Source organism: Corvus hawaiiensis, chromosome 12 (assembly GCF_020740725.1).
Source record: "Corvus hawaiiensis isolate bCorHaw1 chromosome 12, bCorHaw1.pri.cur, whole genome shotgun sequence".
NCBI classification, from domain to species: domain Eukaryota; kingdom Metazoa; phylum Chordata; class Aves; order Passeriformes; family Corvidae; genus Corvus; species Corvus hawaiiensis.
The window spans coordinates 13,892,769-13,914,968 of record NC_063224.1 but is presented as its reverse complement, the minus strand read 5'-3'; the positions used below and the strand labels follow the sequence as shown (position 1 = coordinate 13,914,968).

Below are 22,200 nucleotides of genomic sequence, written 5' to 3'. Positions count from 1 at the left end.
AATGCTTTTCTGTCCTCTCTACAGATCCACGTTACTCCTCTTTCCTCCCCTTCCTTATTCTCTGTAGCTAATCCTTTTCGCAGGTTTTTTTTTTCTCCCAAGGTTAATGCTAGAGATTCAATTTCCTTTATTTCAGTGTTATCACCCACTCCAGTGAGCAAAATTAACCTTCTCACAGAAAAGCCGTTCCAGTTTGATAATGATTTGATTTAGTGTCTTGTTATTGATTTGTTTTCAGGGTTTCATGCTGAAATAGATCAAGTTTCTGACAGCCCTATTACTGTAAAAACTCCCAGCCAACTGACTTGAATTCACCTCTTATCAGTGAAGAGCTCAGCAGAAGGTCCAGTCTTGACTTTGGTGTGGCTTGTAGGCCACTGCAAAGAGAAAATACCAGCAAGGGACACAGACACATTTGAGTCATGAGTGGGGAAAGAATTCCTGAGCCAGTTGTGTTGTTAATCTTAGTAACAAGAGAAGGACTCTATTCACCCGCTAAAATAAATGAAAGTACTATGTTCTGCATAATGTGATGGGCCCATATTGCTTAACACTCCCTGGTATCTTGCACGTCCAATGCATTTGAAACCTCAAATGTTAACCAACACTGAATCAGCTGGCCAGACATGTCCAAATTCTGTGTAGTTACTAAGAATTCCTTAGAGAAGAAATAACTTGCTTATATAAGCAAAAACATTCTGCACCTTGTTGGCTAAATAGTTAAATGACCACAGAATGTGGCTATAGAGATGACAGCCTAAATCTCTTAAGAATACACTGCATTTTCAGATAAACACAGAAAGGCTCTGACGTAACCAAGCCTTGATCAGGTGTTATGGACTATTTGAAATAAAAACAGTTACATTGCCTTTTGTTGGTAATGCCTACTTGAACTGAACCAGTGTAGAGGGTAAGAGGCTGAGCTCTGTGCTTATCTGGCTTCAGGTGTATCTGTACGTTATTTCATCTTTGATACTGCATCAGAGGCTGGAGCACTGGTTTTACATAATGTGCACAATAAAACTCGGCATTTCCCTTCACCACTTTGCCAAGTTCTGCCTCTTTGATACCTAAAGCTAAAAATCTTCACTGTTGCTATATTTTTATTGAATCAAATTTTCTTTAAAAAAGAAGCAGAAAAACAAAGCGTGATAGACTGCAAAAAGGAATTTCAAAGGCTAAAAGTAGACATAAGCCCTGAAGTCTTTTTAAATGTAAAATATTGTAAATTTTATGGCTTTTTAAAACTCATCAGCAAAATGCATATATTGTCAGAGCATAATTCTGAGCAGGAATTTTAACATCAAAAGGCAGGTAAATGTTTGTCTTAATGAACATGGGATATAGGGAATGTAGTCCAATCAATTTTCTCTATGGAAAACATGCTTCACAACACATTTCTTAAAATCTGTGCATTATCCCTTTCAGCTTGTATCATGTTCCAATCAAACAGGAAGAGTAGGAGAATATTTGTCTGGTATTTTATGCATGTCCTGACAGCCAAATGGCAGGATTGTGTGGAATTCTTATGAGCTGTTTTATTAGACTAATTTTTCCTATTTGGAAACTTTGTATTTAATGAATAAATATATTCCTCCCCTTATGTAGATGGATTATCCATGCTATGCAGTATGAACTCAAAATCCGTGCTGGGGATATGCCAGCCAAGGACTTGTACCAGATGTCCCCCAGTGAGGTGAAGCAGCTTCTGCTGGATATTCTTCAGCCTCAGCAGCCGGGCAGGTAATGAGCTGTGGGGTTGTGGCTCCTGTTTTTATTCAGAAACTTCTGTTCAAGTACATTTCATTCCTGAACTACTTTGTGTGCACCTGAAATCACCACGCATCTGTAATCAGTTATGTAATTATTCAAGGGATGGTAGCAAAAAATGCACTTTTTCATTCTTTCACATGGGGCCAGGTTCTAGAATTGTTTCTTTTCTATTGCATATTCCCTTTTCAGCTCTATCTATGTGGAAGTCTCTTTACTGCCACAGAGAAGAGATCTGTCTGCTATAATGTGAACCATTACACTCTTTGATGTGGGGAAAGGAGCCAAAAATTACCCAATACCTCTACTTAAGTAACTTGTAAGAACAGTTTGTCTGCTGTTCAGTGCCCTCTTTCTTCTAGGTTATTATATGAATAAGAGCAGATGTTCTCTAGAATTCTTAGAAGATAGTGGTACTGCCTGAAACTTGGAATCTTTTCTCTGAGCTGTAACCAGCTGCCAAAAAGAACATTCATTGTGATACAAAGTATGCAAGACAAAAGTTAAAATTGCAATATTTCCATTTAACTGTATGGATAAGAGTGAAGTTAAAACTCTTCCTCTTGGTTTTACTTCAAGTTAAGTTCAACTTTGGCACATGATATTGCTGGTAATTTCCATAGTCCTTGACTGAATGGATGATGGGTCTTTTCTCTCAACAAAGAGGAATTACACCACACATCCTGCTGCTTATGCTCCTGCTTCATTCAAAACACACCTGTGTTTTTCCCCAATCTATAATCCCTGAGAAACAACCTCCTTAAATTGGTGCCTCATCTCTCAGCCCCACTGGCTCTGGTCTGTATCTCCCAGATGCTTTTCAGAGTCTTGTTTGTGCTTATCAGTGCTTGCTGTTTAGTTGCTGTCTCTGCTCGTGTTGGTGCTGACATTGTCCTGTAAAACCATAGCAGAACAACCCCTCTGCAGCATTTCCCGTTAAATATTAATGCTCTTTAGGAAACAGTTTGGTCAATCTCAGTAAGCAATTCAGGCACCATCCTTCATCAGAGATCTTACCTGAGTTGCCACAGCAGCTGCTGCTTTTGATTCCTGTAACACGTGATGGGTAGGTCACTGAAGGGCACTTGGGTTGATTTTCTGAGGATGAGGATTCTTTTTTGGGTTATCTGAGTACAAAAGCTCGCCAGCATATCCTTCAAAACTTTCAATCTTTTGACTTCTTTTCTAACTTCTTCCTGTACAGTATTACTAACTCATTTTTCCTTGCCCATTAGTGACTTGTTTTTAAAAGTTCTCTTCCTGCCAGGAAGTACAAAATATTTTTTTTTTTTTTTCTTTTCCTACTCTTGTGATTTTCTTTTTTTTTTAGGAAGAAAAATCTCTGCTAATGTGATACCGTATCTCACTGCCAGTTAATTTGTCATACAGCAAGGGCTAATGGTCTATTTACCTCCCTAACAGTCTCTCCACAACTCACCTCTCTCCAGGTTTTCACAGAGGGTAAAATTTTTGCAAGCACAAGACTCTACAGATTACACTTTTTAATCTATTTATGTAGGTCACAAGATTGCAAGTAACCCTTTTTAAATGGAGCATTGTTCTTTTAATGGTCCAAACAGTTATAAAACTCACTTTACTTATTCAGTTTGCAGGACTCTCTTCCTTACTCTATTAATGTAGATGGGTCAGAGCATTTCGTCATCTTCAAATACATATTTTTTTGTATTAAGAAAACAACTTGTTATTTTATCACACCACCTGACTTTTTGCTTTTATGGAAGTTTTCTTGTCCTAATCCAAGGACAGAGCTGTGCAGACAATAGGATGAAACTGTCATAGTAGACACAACTTTTTGGTAGTTGAGCTGAGAAGTGATTTATGAGACACTTTTCCTTAACTTGTCATGTTTATCCAGTACAGTTATACAGAAAAAAAGCCCCACTGTATGTTGGGTCAACCCTGGCTTTATCGTATTAACTTTAAACATCTCCTTTGTTCTGAGAAAGTGTATCCCAATTACCTAGAGCTCAAACTTGTTCAGAAAACACACCACTTAGTGATAACTTTTTTCCTTTTTTTTCTTAAAAAAAAAACCCAACAGAAAAAGCCAAACCAAGACACACTAAGAAACTTAAGTGTGAAACCATGCATGGAGTTGTCAGAATTAGCGTTCTCTTTACTGGTTGTATCTCAGAAGGAATTCTCACAATTTCTCTCCAGTATTTAAGAGTAAGGGTTTTTTAATGCAAGGTATTTTAGTAATTTCATCAAGCACACTGGTGGCTGCAGGAACAGGTAATTTTGCAAACAAGTAATTTTATTCTAAACGTGTCATGTTAATCTACCAATACAAATGGAGCAAAAACTAAAATTCCAAACTTACTAGTGCTGAATTAATTTGAGCTAGGCTACAAAAGTTCTGCAAAGCAATATTGTTAAAGTTGATCTGGGAATTTCCTTTTTTTTTTTTTCCTTTTTTTTTTTTTTTTTCTTTTTTTTTTTTTTTTCTTTTCAAGCAGCCTACCAGAACCAGGTCTTAGAAATATAGAAAGGCATGTTGCAAAGCAGTAATTTAATTGTAGTTTTTCTAAAAAATAATGTGTGTGTTTATTTTTCTACTTAAAATTCAAAAAGCAAGTAAGGACTAAGTAACTTCAGGAAGTCTTCTCTGTCAAATACATGCAGGACTGCCACACAAAACTTAAATCTGTCTTGTGAATCCACCAATTAAATCATACCCATGGATGCCACTTTGTCAAGTTCCATTGCTGGTGTCTTAAACATTTTGGCTAAAGCCCCATTCCTATAGTAACACTGAGAAGAAAAAACCATGAAAATTAAATTCCAGACTTCATAGTTTTAAGTAAAAAAGAAAAAGGTTGGGGACAGTATGCTTCTGAAGGCAAACAGGATTTGTGATTCATGAAGAATATAACTCAGTTTGTTCAAAGCCTTAGTTTAACAAAAGCATTCTGTTGAATTTTCTAAATTTGCAGGCCACTTGTTTTCTACAGACCATCAGGAACAACCCCTGCCTTCAACAATTCTGCTGAAATGCATTTTTCTAATATGATTAGACCTGATGAGTTTGATCTGCTACCGTTACTGACCTGCACTGGATGGATTTCACAGTTGCTGGTTTTTCTGCAGTTCCATAAAGCACAGACACCCCCAAGGGTGCCGTGGTGATCTCTGCATGCTGAGCCCTTGTGTTTGCTTTAGGGTGCACCTCAGCAGGGAGCACAACCTGTGCTGTGAGTGCAGCAGGAGATGGCTTTGGGGTCACTGCTCACCTGCCTGCTCCCAGGCCGGGGCTTTGCAGTGCCAGGTTTGCTGAGGCTGTCCCTGTGTGCCCACAGGAGCTGGCTGAACAGGAGGCAGCTGGATGGCTCCCTGAACAGAACTCCCGCCGGCTTCTACGATCGCGTGTGGCAGATCCTGGAGAGAACCCCCAATGGCTTAATCGTGGCAGGGAGATTCTTGCCCCAGGTAAACCAGCACAGAGTCTCAGGTATTGCTGTTCCACCTGACAATAATGGTGAAATGCTTTATCATTAATGGTTATTTTTACTTAGAGTAACTTGTTAAGTGGGGGAAAAAAATGTATTTTCAAGTTTTCTTTTTTATTTGGAGTAAAATACAATTAGAATAGAATAAAAACAAACTATTTCTCTTAAACCACATTTATAAAACCGTAAGTGTAAAAGATTCTTTCCAAGTCATGGACTCTGAAATATGCTCCCTTTTTGATCCTACAGCAGTTATTATATCTTAGTTGAGTATTATCTGTTCAACAGGCAAGTAGACTCTGCTGCAGGGTGGTTTTGATTTAATGCATGTGGTCTTTGAATAAAAGTATTACTTGTTTTTCAGCAACCAACCTTATCGGATATGACGATGTATGAAATGAATTTTTCCCTCCTGGTTGAAGATATGCTGCAAAACATCGACCAGCCACAATACAGGCAGATCATCGTAGAGGTCTGTGGCCAATAATTAATGACATTTTATAATGTGCCTTAGCATGTTACAGCCTAAAACAAAAAAACAGATTAATGTATTTGAAGAAATAGCATTGTCCATATAAACACTCGCTTCAGTGGTTTCTCCATCGATTGCTTATGAGTAACCAGGTTCCTGTTACATGTTCAGAATAGAGCAAGTTTGTGATGTTCTTCCCCTTTGGCAAATATTAATGACAGTACCAATATAATTAGGTCAGAGAAGGTAAAAATCTAATAATTCTGAAGTAGCTTTCCTTCAAGTCCTTAGCCTTTTCCTAACAATTTTCTAGATCTAAGGAAAACTGCTCTAAAATAACCAGTTTGCCTTCTGAAGGGTTCTTCTTTCCCTTTTTGCTGAGGCTGTCTAGTAGCTTTTAGCTGTCTAGTAGCTGATGTAAGTAGCTTTACACTACTGAATCAGCCACCTTCCCATTTCCTTGTGTTCCTCATCCTAACAGTAAAGCAAGAGGCTGTTTAAATCCTTCCCCACCACTGCATATAATGTTTGCTTTTAGAACAGATCAGGAGCAGCTGCACCGTTGCTGGCATCTGTGCTGTCTATTCATTGCAGCATTCATTGTTAGTCCCCAAGTCCGTGTCCCTGGTGCTTGTGAGTGCTCCTCCCCAGGAACATCAAACCCTTCTCAATTCTGGCTAACAGCTCATGGTCAGGCTGGTTGCAGGAACAGCCCCCGTTTTTGCTGAAAGATTACCAAGTTACCAAGCCCAAGGTGGCCAGAGCAAACTCCACTGCCTACCTGTAGATACTACAACAGAACACTCATCATGTTCACCTTCCTATTTTAAAGCCATTTTAGATATAAGGAATGTAAATTCTGATGAACAGAGGCTTTACTGCTCACTGTTGTCTTTGGTTTTTATAAACTTTGTCATAACAGAATGTTACCATCTGTGATTATGCCTCAGAAGACCAACTGCTGAGGTTCAGTGTTTGCTGCTTTTCACTCTCTCCACCGAGCACCAGCATTTGTGCAGCCACACAGTGAACTGAAGAAAATGGAAAATAACTTCCCTGGCTCCCAGCCAAGTTAGATGTTAATGTCAATCATTTACACTGTGCCCTTACATAGGCAGTCACCAGCAATTGTAACCTTTATAAAAGCCTGCTTTTCCAGTGATTCTTTTATCAAAGTCAGAATTCTATTATCTGTGCACTATTACCTGTGCCATTATTAAATGGCTTCCTGCTTCAAAGAGGCATATGCAATTACTAGCAGTGCTATTATGTAACCTGAATTCTAAAAAATGAAATTTAAAGTCTTACAATCTTTTTCTGCCTTCTAGTTGCTGATGGTTATATCTGTTATTTTGGAGAGAAATCCTGAACTAGAGTTCCAGGACAAAGTGGACTTGGACAAAGTGGTGCAAGAAGCATTTCATGACTTTCAGAAAGATCACAGCAGTCCAAAGGGAGCTGAAAATCAAGTGAGTGAAATATTGCTGTTACAGAATTTACCATTCTTATTGAAGTTAGTTCTAAGTGTTAATTCCATGCAGTTCAGAGTAAAAAGCAATTGATAGAAGTTCAGAATGGAACACAAACAAGAAATTAATATATCCAAGTGCTGCCTAGGTCTGCAAAGAGCCTCTAAGCAGAGATGAAAGAGGTGCACTTTACTGCTGAGTTGTAAATTCAAAATGTTATGGTAAAGAGAATACTCAGTGTTCCATGGCTCTGCAGTGGAGTCTCAGTAAAGCTGGAAGAGTTATCCTCAAAGGGGAAAGAATTCATTAGGAAGGACACTAGAACTGAGAAGAGTTAAAAATAACAAAATAAAAGAAAAAAACTAAAGCTCAGCAAGGAAGTGTGAACTGAGGATCTTATGTACACAGAGACTAAGAAAACTTTAATAACCAAAGGAGTCATATTGACAATATTCAAGTAAGAACTTGCAATACAGAACTGTTCTTAGTTACTGATTTTTCTGCTAGAGTTGCATTCATGATCTGGCAAACTTTTGGTTAAAATTCAAATAAAGGAATAAAGGCTTTTAATATTTACTTGACTAGAATTATAGGTTTTATGCTTTAAAGATCTCTAAATATTCTCACTGCAAGTTTTGGTGCCTCAAAGCTCTGAAATTCTGTAATAAAGCCAGGTTTATTGGACTGGTTGAAGGAGAAGATAGGAGTAAAGCAGTGAGCCAAGTCCCAGATCTACTGAGGATGATCTTCCTCACTCCAGCTGGCATTTTATTGTGCACAATATATTTGAAGTCATCTGTGCTAGCTCTGAAGAATCTATTGATTCATTCATTGACATGCACCAGCCCTTCCTCTTGCTGAATTTAGCTCCTTTAAAAGATGAGGAAGGATGTGCTGCTTAAGAACTCTTTCAAATGTTTCAATGTTCACTTTTTTTGCCACTCATTTTTTGTACTACAATTTGAAAGCAAGCCAAATACCCAGCCCCAGCAATGTGTCAATTTCAAACTACCTTTGTTTAGAAAAGAACACAATTTTCTTGAAATTATGATCCTTTTGGTCCATGTTGGAGGGTAGTGACTCTGTGGCCGTAGCAAAACCACCCATCAGCTGCACAAATGGCTCTCAAGTGCCAGCTCCACACAGCATCTGGAATTTCCTACTGACTTCTGTGACAAGCTGCAAATCCCCAATGGCTAGAAACAGAAAGGAAAGTTCCATGCAAGCCCCAGTTTTTACTGGTGCTGCCCTAGCCTCTATTGAAGTGATGAATTTTTTTTCTCCAAGCCCAGACCTACTTAGAATAATGCCTTTTTATCTCTTAGAAAGAGCCCCCAGTTTAGAGTTGTGAATAGTATTTAAGATTGTTGTTGGAAATTCAGCTCCTTGCATTAAAATTTTCTGGCACCTGACTCTCCCCTATTCCCAGATGGATTCTGCTGGCAGTTAACTGTAACCCTGTCTGGGATTGTTCTTAGGGTGTTCTGTCTCAAGGTTTCCTAACACTGCTAAAAATTCCTCAGTTGTCTGAACTATGGTCTTCTATTAACTGACTTGCAAATATTCTGAACTTTGTTAATTCCCTGTTAATATGTAATAAATATCAAAATTATTTATTCTAGTACGTTTAGACACACCCTAAAGCTACAGAAGTCTTGTATTTTCTCCATACAATCTCTGCCCTTGATTTAATAAAAGTAATCAATTTCCTGAATTAAAGCATTGAACCTTTTTTAGAGCAGCTAGTACATAATTTGAGAGTAAGCAGGTGTTTTAATGTCACTAACTGTGAAAAACAGGTGTTCAGTGAAGGACACCTATTTTGGTGATCTGATTAATGAATGACTTCATGTGCTACCTGTGGTTTGGATCTTGGATTTTTTCCTTCTGAATAAATCTTCAGTCAGTTTACACCTCGTGTACACCCAAGGCCCTGGCTCACCATTCTACCACACAGGCATCACCCAGCTGCATGTTTTAGGAGAGCAGTTGTTCTCTGTCAGCTATGACATTTTAAAAAATGTTAAGAAGGTGGTATCTGTGCAGTCCTGGAAAACTCAGTGGGAAAGTAGATGCAGGTAAGTACATATGGGAGAATTCTGAAAATTGAGCAGAATTTTTCTCTAGTTTTAGAGTCCAAAAAACACATTTGCATTTTTAACATATTTGATTTTGTTCTTGTTTCTCTGGGTTTGGCTGCTTTCCACATTCACACTAATGGCAGCCTCCTTTCCCTCTCTGCAGAGTGACATGACTGCATTCTACAACACCCACCCACTTGGAAAAAAGGGAACGTGCAGCTACTTGAGCAAGGCTGTGATCACTTTGCTGCTGGAAGGGGAAATGAAATCAACCAACGATGATCCTTGTACCATTAGCTAAAGCTTGGCACACAACACAGGAATTGCTGTTTTACTTAGTGTTCTATGTATTTTTCAAGTATACTTAGGGTACTGTTTTGAGGGGTAGCCCTGGCTAGTGACACAAACGCATCCTACCCTTTGCTGAAAGAAGTGCCATTAAAGATACCAAGTGCCACCAGATTTTTTCCTTTCTCAACTATGCAGCATGAAACTGAGCACATGAAGTTAGTCCTGTAGTGTTTAAGTTGAATGGGAATGTATTTATGAAATTATGCATTTACTGTAGCTGGTAAATTCAAGGGAATGGCATTATGAGATTTTGTCTTTATACCTCTATTCATTTATAGTTGCAAACAAGTAGAAGATAAATTAACATGCATACCAATCAGTGTAGAAATACAAAAACTGGATTATTTTCTTATTATTCTACAAACAAATTGGAGGGGAAGTATTTGTTATTCTCTTAAGGTTTTCTTTATCAGTTCAAGTGACAGCATTCATTTAATGTGTTGGGTTTTTTAAATTTATCAGTTGATAACTTGATATACAGGTTTCATCCTAATAGAGCAATTTTTTATCTCTAGCAATACACATCACTGTATTTTCCCAGTTGTTATTTAAACATCTATAAGTTAACAAGGGAAATGTATGGTAACACAATCAAACTTTGTTTTTAAAAAAAGGGCAAATAAGCTGTATTTAAAATTAAAATCAATGAAGAAATAACTTTGTATTACATATGGTATCATGGCATTAAAGAATTCAAGATATACTTATTTATTTCCTGAATGTGTGAAAACACTATATGCTCTATGCTTTATTTTGGTGAAAATAATAAAAAGCAAATGCTTGTAAAAAAACCCCGTAAATAAAAATACTTTAAGTGACATGCAAAGAGACTCCTGCTGACTTTAAGGGCAACCTTTGACCTGCTATTGCAACCACCTTGAATCACAGAAATGCCTCTTTTAGCAGCACAAAACATACTAAAGTTCTAGAACAGGTCTTTAAACGATTTCCTAATTAAACTGATAGTGAGGAGCTGCAGCTCAGCTGTGACTGATTTATTGCCATGCTGATGTCAAAGGCAGGTGCTGTTAGAGGGCAAAGCCAGTGGTCCTGCTGCTCCCCTTGCTGTAACACATTTATCTTTGCAAGCAGGGGGACAGGGATGCCGATCCAGAGGACAGCCCCAGGCGCTCGGGCGTGGGCCCAGCCTGCGGAGTGTTTGTCCTGGAGCAGTCCAGTGCTGGCTGCAGCACTGCCCTGACTCCAGCAAGGTGGGGACAGTTCAGCAGCACAGAACAGTGGCTGAGCCACTCCTTCAAACAATCCGTGGCCTTGGGTTTTTTACTGCATTATTGCCCGAGGAGTTAGCAGCTGCAATAGATTCCACTTGCCCTTTTGTTAAGTGTTGCCTGCAGCTGGCCATGGCTCAGTGATAACATGAGTAGGAAGATCTCTGTTTCTAGTGGGTTTTAACAATAATATTGGAAATGGATGTATCTCTTGCCATCCAAATACAGAATATAATTCTTGTCTATAAACTGTAAATGCTATTGAAAGGAAACAATCCTTTACATACAGAATCTACACATTACTCCAGGAGCACTGGCAGTTTCTTTGACAGTAGCTCTGGTTTTGGTTTTGCAATTGCTTACGATTTAAAGTGTAACTCACTTTAATTCTTACCACTACTTTCTCCTTCTCTCTTGCTCTTACTCAATTAGCACCTCAGTTATTGGTAAGCCTCAGGTTTGCTGATCTTGGTCTGAACTTTAGAACTGCAAAGGAATGAAAATGCCAGTAACCACTTACTCTTATACAACTCTGGAATGAAAATCCATGCAAACTGTTCCTGTTTTCCTTTATAGCCTTGAACATGTGGTTTATGAAATTATGATTGGGACAATTTTTCAGCTGCTACAAAATAAGGATAAATTAGAAGATGAAGATACCAAAATCCAGCAGAGTTCACATTCTCTGAAAAAGGTTCTTGAGTCTGGAGGGACAATACCATTAATTTTTCTTAGGGTGAAGTAGGAGTAAGATAGAGGAGCTTGACACAAATGGCTCTCACAGAGTGTTGCCTTTTAAATTACAGCTTTATAAAAACATTTTTCCTGTGCTATTAGAAAAAGGGGAAATACCAACCTCCAGTGTCAACTCCTGATGTAAATACACATAACCCCACCCCCCCCTCCACCCCCAAACTCAGTCACTTTCAATTTTACCAAAACCATTATCTTCACACTGGATTCCTGTGCCACTTAATAGGTGTCATGTTCCCAGTGCATCAGACATTTCAGACTGCCCTAGTCCTCAGGAGAATTCAGGAGGGAAGAAGTTGACACAGGCATTTCAAGGCTTTCTTGGCATTTTTGCTGTTGGCTTTGTTGCTTTCCTCCACATGCATTTTCAGTCTTATTATCTTACACATCAGTCTGTGTGAGTGATACAGAACAGATATAGAAAAAAAATGCACAACTAGGTTAATAATAATTCAGTTTCTGAGAAATCCTCTTCATTACTTTCTAATCCACCACAGCAGAAAATGTACTAAGAGATGCAGATCTGAACAGGGGTTTTTTTAGCTCAAGTCCTGGAGCAGGGCATGTGATGGTATCACAGCACTGATGGGGCATTTTTCTGAACAACATTTTCTCATCAAGGTCCATCAACAAGCAGTGTCAGATAACAGTAGCTTTAGGATTACTGTCATAATACCATTCTGCTTTTGTAATTTAGGTCTCCTATTTTTTGTTTTCTCTGCTATTTAAAATACTTCCTTTAAGCCTTATACATTGAGTTCATGCCATGAAAATAAGTTCCTTAAGAAATGGTCATCATTCACAATAACTGTTATTTTATGTTTCTGTACCTTCTGCAGTTTTCAAGAAGGTCTACCTGCTTGGCCAGTGGCATTTTTAAGACTGAAAATTATCCTTCCATAAAAATCCCTTTCAGCTACATGGGTGTTACAATACTAATATCACTGTAGGTGGAAGACATGGTTAATAAAAAAAATCATACAGTCAGAGTATATACCTAGAAGGGACTTTTTATGTAGTTGGTAAGAGGAAAAAAATAAATGTACCAAAGGAAGTGGGAGCAGTGGGGCAATCTGATGCTTAAAACATTAATTAAAAAAATACTAGGATGCAATTAATTCCACTGAAGCCTGTATATCTCATCCCAAAAATCAATCAAAAAAATGGCTTGATTGAATTTTTAGATAATTACTATCCACAAACCCCCTGCCAAATATATTCTGTTCTCCAGAAGCGTGACCGTCTTTTAAGCTAATGAACTAAGCCTTGCAGCATGGGAAGGGAAAATTAAATGAGCAAGAAAATCTTTGCTGTGCTATAAACACAAATGCAACAGTGGTGGAAAACATGCTGAGAGCCCAAAGGAAACGTGCAGGGTTCTATCCACTGTCCATACTTACCTCTGCTCCTTTCACTCAGTTCAAGTCATGGGTTGTGTGTGAGAGTATGGGGAGAAGGTAAGAAAGAAACTCAGCTCAGATCTTAACTAGAGAGAACTTAAAGGATTTCCCCTTTGTGTTTGTTTTGTGGGACTGGAATAAGGAAGTTGCATTCTTTTCATTTACCCATGTAGCACTCTGCCATTAGGAACTATAAATGGTATTTTCTCCACCAGGACATGCTTTTCCTTTTGCACATTAGCAGGAACTGGAACAAAAACAAATGCAGAAAAAACCAGATACAAGGAATATAAAAGTCTACATGTGGTGGGTCTTTCATGAATCCTAAAGGCTTGCAAGGGTTCTTTCTGTAACCTTCCATAACACTGCATGTTTCTGACAAGGGAAGGGGAAAGAGGAATTAACTCCCCTCTTCACCTAAATAGATACAAGATAATTGATACTTTTTTCAGATCAGGTCAAAAATTAAGACTCTTATTTCATAAAATAACAACCTTCTGAGACAAGAGATGCTCTTTGGAACAGGTGGTCCTGCTAGCACCAGACAGTAAGGACTGATCTCACCTGAGCCTTGTTCTTATGGGCAAGTGACAGGAAGCTCAGACAGCCTTTTCAGAATGCCATAGCTGAGGTTTCTAGGGATGAAATGTTGAGGCCAGACAGAGGGGGGAAAGGGTGACATCATGCATAGGAACCATTTCTTACTTAACTTTCACATTAGTGAAACTAAAGAAAGAGGTCTCTGTGCCTTGGCACTTCAGGAAATCCACTCAGGTGCAAGGGCCTGTATGAAGAGAGGGCATCATGTTGGTTTATATCTGTACCACAGACCTAAACCTTGCATATCACACTATTCTGCTAAGAAATACAGTTTACTAAAAAATAACTTGCAAGGAAATAACACCTCCTAAACCCACTTTCTACCCCATCACAGAAGAATAATGTACAGATGTCCCCCTGGGTTATGTTCCAAAAACTAAAACCTATAATCTAATTCCTCCTTGAATGGGACTGCGACTATTTATTCAAGTGTATATTTTTTGACATTGCTGCTCAAGCTGCAAACAAACATCTCACATTCCTGGTTTGCTTATTGAAGGCTCCTCTTTCAGTCAGTGGTCCCTGCAGCAGGGCTGTCAGCTGTGCCAGTAAAGCTGGAAGTACTGGTGCTGCTCATGGAGGAGTCACCTGGCTGCACCTCAGACCCTCACAGGAGGTGACTGAGTTGTGGGCAAGCAAACCCCACAGATTTCTGGGTTCCAGTGACAGGCTACGTGTATTTAGTGAGGTCTGCTGCACAGCTGAACTTGCATTGCCTGAAGATAAATAATGCTGCAACATTTCTAAAGGAAACATGAACCATGTGCTTAGAGAAGTTTGTACCACATTCTGTTAACTTGCAGTGTTTGTGCATCCGCTCTATAATCAATGATAAATAATAAAAACAAACCAGAAAGAAAATGTTAACAGAGATTCCCATATACTTGGAAGGTGTTTAACATTGCTGGCTAGGACATAAAAGCATTGCAAGAAAAAAGAAAACTGACTGTAAGAATGCAAAAATGACTCCCTACAGTTTCATGCCATGTCTCCAGACTGAGCTAACTAAATCCAAAATGCTTTTCTTAGTGAACAAATGTCCTTCCCAATGATGTTTTCTCTGCAGTAGTAGGGATCTCAAGAGGTTTAAATACAGGTGAAATGATTTAAGTACTTGCTGTGCTTTGGTCTTACTTTTGGTGATTTCCCCTTCTCCAAGGATGTAGAAGACCCAAGTGTAAAATCAGAAAAAAAGAGATGGCTAGAGAGCCAGGCAAATGAACTCAAGAAGGGTGTTTTGTCACATGGCCAAGCGTGGCTGCTGTAAACCCTGCAAGCACTGGGCACAGGGAAATCACTTTTAAAACGTGCTTCCTGGCCTCCTTACCATCTCAGAGTACATGGGGAAGATATGATGGTAAAAATATCAATGAACAGTCCCACCTCATCCTTACCTGTGTGTGCTCTTACCACTGTTACCAGCCAGACCCGCACTGGAGGCCTTGGACTGACAAGCCCTGTGCCCCACTGATGCCTCCTTTTGGCTGGAAGGCCAAAAGATTTCGGGCAGGATCAGAGGATATTTTGTAAGCTGTTCCTGTACATGCAGACAGCAGAGGCTACCACTAATCAGCCTCATTCCAGCTTTATTCCTGTGCCTGATTTTACTCCAGCCAAGGCAATAACATCAAAAATATTCCCAAAAGACTGTACACACATCACTGGTATGCTGCTGGAAATGGTAAGTTATTGTATTCACAAGAATCCTCCAAAATGGGAAGTCGAGGTTGGCAGTCTGATTTTTTGATCTCTGCTGGAAAGAACCTGATGTATGGTTAGAAATTTTTCTTCTCTCAACCAAATGACAAGTAACTACCCCCACAGCACCCAGCCAAATATGTTGTATATTTCTAGCTGCAATAAATGCTCTCTCTCTTCAAAGCACAGATGTTTCACGGGAAAGATGCAAGAGACTTTTGCTCCAGAGCCTTGACAGGTTCCCATGCCTCTCCTTGATGAGTAGGAAGGCACCTGCTTAACTACCATGCTTGGGGAGGCTACAGTCCCTCCTCCTGTATGTGGTCTGCTAACATCTTTTATGCCACATATAAACAAGAAGTATTGGAATAATTTAATATATATTTTAAAAATGCAAATATATTGCGAGATCTTAGCCTTGAAAGTTTATTTTTGTTAGATGTATTAAAAAATTTTTATAGTGAGATATGAGAACATGAAAACAATTAATAGTATTTGGATCTAATTTATCTTTTGTTTCCAAAATCCTCTTATCATGCAGACATCATAATGTCCTTCCTGTCCTTTGACACATTGGCCAAGACAAAGAGAGAGTGCACCAACCTTCTCAAATTAAGGTTTCTTCACAATGCAAGTTTTCAGATTCAGACCTGTCAGCCTCTTTCAGTTCCATGATTCACACGAGCTTTGCATCAAGCCTCAAGTGACAAAATGAATCTACTGCTTCTGGATATTTTTTTTTTACCTTAATGCCACCTGCCTCCCAATACTGGAGTATTCATTACCTTAGATCAGGTTAATAGTGTGCTTATGAGAACTCATTTGTATCTTGAAGCCTTTATATTAAATATCTCATCACCTCAATTGGCTAAAAATTTCTTTACCCCATTACACTATCAAGTCTTGTACTGGAGATGACTCTGCTTTACTTTAAATGCTTTCATTTCAGAACACTTTACTTGTCATGCAAAAATAAAAGAAAGTGTACGAAAATTGTACGTTTTGGGATATATAGAACAGAGGTTAAGAGACAGCTGGAGCGGATGTTCGTGATCAACTGACACTTTCCCTCCCATACCGATTGCAGTGGCACTGCCCTAGCAACACTGCAATTTGCATATAGAAAAGGATAAACCTTCAAAGACAGCAGCAGTTTATTAATTTTAACATAAAGCACCAAAAAAATGCATAAAGCAGAGGCAAGTATTTGTCTATGGGATGTCAGCTATCTCTTCTAGTCCATCATGCTACATTACTATTTCCTCTGTACCTAAATGACCTGTTAGACTGGAACACTGTTCTGAACCAAGCTTCAGTTAGAGAAATTATTGCTTCCGAAAGTATTCTGCAGTTCCTTGCAAAGCAAGGATTCAAGATGGAAGATGTTATGTAAGAGAGAAGATAGAGGACAAGGACAAACAAAGAATTGGTTACGTCTCTTTACTATTGCACAGGCAGTAGTGATTCATTCTTTCAAATAATTTTAAGATTTTTGTTGTCATTGCTTTTGAATAGAATCAGCTATGCCTTAACAAACAACTAAGCAATCACTAAGTGACTGAAGTCAGTATCAAGAGACTAAAAAGCAGCATAAAAGACTTAAAGTTAATTCATTCAAAAAACCAGAAAACACTCCTGCATGTCTTTAAGCTGAGTTTTAGTTCTACACATATAATTTTTACGTGCAAATACTTAAAGCTGATATCAAAACATTTGGCTTCCTACAAAGGAACAGACACTGCCTAAATGCCTTTGTGGCATTTTGTGTTAGTGGCACCCCTGTTTACATGACCAAAGTAATTCTTGCCTGAGCTGGCACAAACCTTTGTGCAGCCCACCCTCAAAGCTGTAGCTTTTTAATGCTGTGTTTTTGCACCAGATTGTTACATGGCATTACAGACTAGAGCCAGTAGTTTCAACATTAACGCTTTATAATGACTGCTGATGCTCTCACAGAAGATGGAATGACATCTCCATGAAGAAAGAAATACCACTTTGGTATAGTGCAAGCGATCTTTCCCTTTTCACTGCACTCATAAGCAAGTTACACTGTAGATAAACCACAGGGAGACTTGGCCTGTGCTGCAAACCCTGTTGTAGGCTTCAACCCAAAGCCAGAATTCCATCCCCATCCCTCTCCTGAAAAGAGCTTTTGCAGAGGATTTTGTCATCGGTACAAAGGCCACCACAGAAAATAGGTTCAGTGTAAGACAGGGAAGCAAAAAAACCCACTAAGGTGTCATTGCAGGACTTGAGTCTTCTTCCATTTCTTGTTCAAAAACCAGTTAATGTGTAGGAAATTATTTGTATCCTATTCATACAGAACTTTTATAGGTACAGAATCAGAACTTCAATTTCTACTGGACTTTTAGAAAAACAATTCCTGTGTTCATTCCACTGACAAGATGTAAAACATTTCATTTGCATCTCAGTCAGGGATCTATTAAGGCAGTAAGATTAATTTACTCAGAGCTTCCTACCAGATGAACTTAAATCAATTTTTGATTGCTGAAAAACATCTTGTACTGAAAGGTGACTCCAGTACAATCTCACTGACAAATCACTTTCAATGAAAAATTTCAATACAAAACACATTTCAGTATTCAAAACTTCCTCTGAAATCTACAGTGGTTTTGAACAAAGAGTCAAGTAAAAACTGATACAAGCCTTACAAAGTTCAGCCCTCAAGAACCAACATAGTTTTGGGATAGAAAAAGGTGAAAGCAGTAGAGAGAGCTTTATTTTAGATCTTCCCTTAGAGGAGCCCTGGTAACACAGACTCAATTAGGACTGCTCATGAATAAAGCCATGCCTGTATTAAAGTACTAACTAGACCCAGACTTTCCTAGAACTGCTCTTTAATGCAGAAATACTCAACAGACTATGCATGGTAATATTTTAAAAGATCACATTTTACTTATTTCGGGTAAAAAAAAATCTGCCATGAAGTTACAACAAATACACGAGCTTTACTACAGTACAACTAAACTACTTTTATTAAAAATGCACCCTGGTACCATGCCAGCAAGTGGGGCTATTTTTGGATAGGATTTTCAAATACATTCACTTGAACTGTGGGATGCTGCTCTCTCCTATACCAATAGTAAAGTTTCCCTCAGTGTCTGAGTCAATAATGAACAATTTCCCGAGTGTTACCCATATTCTTTTTCCCCAGAGGCTGCCACTGACTTCTCCTGAGACACCAGTCACTCCTCTCTGCTGCTTGCTCCACCCGGCTGTTCCAAAGGTCACAGCATTATGTGTTTGAGGCTGTCAGCTCAAATTTTTAATTTGTTAAATAACAGTCTACAGTGGGATGTGAAACAAAAGATTACTTTAGAAGATTCACCATGCCTTTTACATAATCTCACAGAAAATCTCCAATATCCAAGCCTGCAGACTGGGAGCTGGCCTATGAAGTTTTGTACTGACAAACTTCAATAACATTTTAGAAGAGAACTCGGCAGCTGTCTGGCATTAGCCCTCCAGTTTCCATGGATACAACAATTAGATCAGCACAAACAAAGCAGTGGAAATTTTCAAATGAATCGTATTTTAAATCACACTCACACAAAAATCCTGGTGACAATAGACATGTTAGAAATACTGAAATTTCTTAGTTGAAAGCTCACTCACAGAGGCAACACTCTTAAAATAAAGGTTGTACAAGAGAAGAAAATAAATCCAACATTTTACCTTTTCATTTTAGATAAGGAAGACTACATGGAGAGGGAAAGATTTTATTAATATTTACTGGAAAATGATTTCCAGTTACTTTTTTTTTTTTTCGCAATACCAACAAAATTTAGAAAGAAGCTCACCTTTGTGGGGGGCAGAAAAATCAACCCAAACCAACAAGGCCAACAGAGAAGGTATATGTGCTTTTAGGTGAACTGCAACAGGTGCTTTGCACATACATCCAACTTGTTCATGGTGATCCCAAAATATGATACTCACAGACAAATTCTGAACCAAGCTAAAAAAATTTATTAAACTCACTGGAAATACTTAATACAACGAAGCAAGTAATAGGAATATGCAATGACTGCAAGCAGGTAGCTTGTAAAGATAGAAGGTTGAATGAAAATCTCAAAACAAGAATAATCTTGGGTAATCAAGACAGAGTTTGCCACAAGATTTGCCACCTTTGGTGTCCAAGAAGTCTCATTTTAAACATCCACTGTGCTTTCTGTATCATTGTGTAAGCAAATCTGATGCCTTCTCTTTGTAGTGAGGAAACAAGCTAAAAATGTCAACCTTCTCAAAGATGGAGGAAAACATGACTAAATGCAAGGAAGCAAAGTTTAGATTCCCTTCTCATCAGGCACTATTTTTATAGACAGAAATAAATACACAAGGCTTGCCAGGAAAGATTTCTCTGTTGATTTCTTCTATAATTTATTTTGAACCACAAAAAACTTCCTCTTACAGATTTGATATTAATTATTAAATTCTATGAGAGGAGCTGTTATGCTAAGATTGGGTGTTACTAATTCTTTCATGACTTAAAAATGTTTGTAACTCAAAAATGCAAAGCCTATATCCATTAAGCAGCCCAAACCAAGGTTCTAATGATCTCTTTAAACTGAAAGTGTAATATACTGTGAATATTAATTACATTTTGTTGTTATTACATTAAATAACTTTTCTATACTAGTGGTTTCAGATTTCTCTGAGTTTTCCCAATTGAAGGGCTAGCAACACTTAAACTAACCACCCTTTCAGCATGTTCTACCCTCAGACACTTTGTACAAATTTCACAAAGCCCTCTGGATTCTTTGATAGGCAAACAGGCAACATATACTGCACCAGAGAGCACACAGTAAACTGACTGTGGCAGAACTGAGTTTTAAGTGATTCTCACAGCATGCAAATTTAAAGACTGAATGTCTCATACTAAATTAAGAGACAAATTAGATTTATAAGTTATGCTAGACTCAGATATCATAGAGAGGTAGCTGAATATTGATGCAAACCAAGCCTTTCTAATTGTTAGTCTCTCTGAGTCACCAGAGAGAGCAGTGACAGGACTGGCACAGTTCCCCTCTGTCCCCAGCCTCCAGCCCTCCATGTGGCACCAGTCCAGAGCACACAGCCCGCCCTGGAGACAGCAGGAAGAGGGAACAGCTAAAAACATCCTGCACCTGGTTCACTTTTCCTCTGGGGTCTTAGAACTAAGAAGGCAGCTGCACAAAACAGCTCCAGTTCAAAAGATTTTTGTTCCTCCTCTTCTCAGACCTCAAGGTACAATTCATTACTTTTGCTATTTACTGTTGCAAACCTGGTGCTTAGGCATATTTTTGTGCCCACCACTCCACCCAAATCTCTGCTGTCTGACTGCACCAAAATTTTCTACTAGGAATGACCAGCAGTCTATCCCAAATCCAAACAAAGTTACATGAAACCAAAATGACCCCCCTTGCTCTACATTTCAAAGAGAATCACAAAAATAGTTAGAAAACTATATATAACGTAACAATTAGGATAGAAGAAGGGAAATGTGAAATCCTCATTCTGGAATGACAAAATGCTTCAAACATGATTTTTTTTTTTTTTAGACAATAAGGACTGTTCAGGTTCCCCTCTAAAATAGCTTTCTCTATATTCACTATTAATGAGAGTCAGCAAGGACCAGCAGAAGGAAAACAGGCACAGAGAACTATGGGAGACTGGAAAAAAGGAGAAATCCACCAGAGACTGGCATGGCTTCACTAGCACAGCTGTATTTTCTTTTCCTGTCTCTGCAGTTTAACCAGGAAAGTTTACATTTCTCCTTTTCTTTTGATAAAGGAAGAGAGCACTAGGCCATTGGAAAAGGACCAATCTATATTATGTGCTTCAAAAGTTAGTCTAATAACAGATTACTTAATTTTCAAGGCTTTCTTTACAGACTACTGCACGGTTTTTAGTGTCTAACTCCATAACCAGAGGGAGGGGGATATATATACATATTCATCAAAAGTCTACATGGCAAGGTTTAAAAAAACCTAAGACATTAATGTGGAGACTGTCAACAATTCAAGACAGGAACTATTTAAATTAAATGACTTAAAGACTGAAATAGCATCAGCTATTCTGGGGAAGTAGAATTTATTTCTGTAACCCAGATAGCTTTCCCTGTATAATCCTGCCACACACTATGTTCCTGGCTTGCTGTCACTATAAAGCTTGCTATTACAGATTGCTGGGGATACCTAGAAGCACATAAGGATAATTTGTCTACCATGGAATGCTGTATCAGTAAATATCCAGGCTATATCAGTTAGATAAATGGGGGACTCAAAGCTTAACTCATGAAAATTTTGATTGTTTACTACTTCTTCCACTGAGCTTTTTAATGTTGTGTAACATAAAATGTTATAGGAATAAAAGGAAAGCTGGGCAGCAACTGCACTTCTGCCAGGCAATTTAACCCAGAAATGAAGTGGGTTTCCACTACTTCCAAAAAATTAGTTTGATGGCATGTATTGCATCTGTTCATTTTTCCAGTACCTAAACAGGCCAGAATCGTTTTCAAATCTTATGAGTCATATTAGTTGTTTTATGGTTTCCATATAAAGTACAAACTTTTTTGACACTAAAAATTTTAAGTTGTAAGTGAAAAGAGGCCAAGTTTAACCTGCATTATGAAATCATACATGCTAGTCAAAAGAAGACCCAACATGTTATTTCAGATTCATTGCTGATCAATGGCACCCCACTCTCATACAGACATTTGCAAGAGATAGCAAAAGAAAAACCTTTCAAATTAAACAAGAAAGTTTGATTAATCTACATCTTGACCTGGACATTTCACATCCTTCCCCAATTCCCAGGTTTTATTTAAATATGAGAGCCAAGTCAATGTCTGATTTCCACAAACCATGTCTCAGACCCTGCAGAAAGAGGAAAATGTTACTGCTGAGGA

General features: G+C 38.4%; 1 protein-coding gene across 6 annotated transcripts in view; it reads left to right on the top strand.

Annotated features, from left to right (window-relative positions):
- PHKB (phosphorylase kinase regulatory subunit beta) overlaps positions 1 to 10,439 on the top strand; it is a 72,411-nt gene extending 61,972 nt beyond the window's left edge. For all 6 annotated transcript variants that reach the window (XM_048316630.1, XM_048316628.1, XM_048316627.1 and 3 more), the window contains 5 exons: positions 1,609 to 1,743; positions 5,091 to 5,220; positions 5,605 to 5,712; positions 7,041 to 7,181; positions 9,426 to 10,439. In XM_048316630.1, the coding sequence (XP_048172587.1) occupies positions 1,609 to 1,743; positions 5,091 to 5,220; positions 5,605 to 5,712; positions 7,041 to 7,181; positions 9,426 to 9,563 (652 nt within the window). In that variant the 3' untranslated portion in view covers positions 9,564 to 10,439. The remainder of the gene's footprint in view (positions 1 to 1,608; positions 1,744 to 5,090; positions 5,221 to 5,604; positions 5,713 to 7,040; positions 7,182 to 9,425) is intronic.
- Positions 10,440 to 22,200: the final 11,761 nt, after the last annotated feature.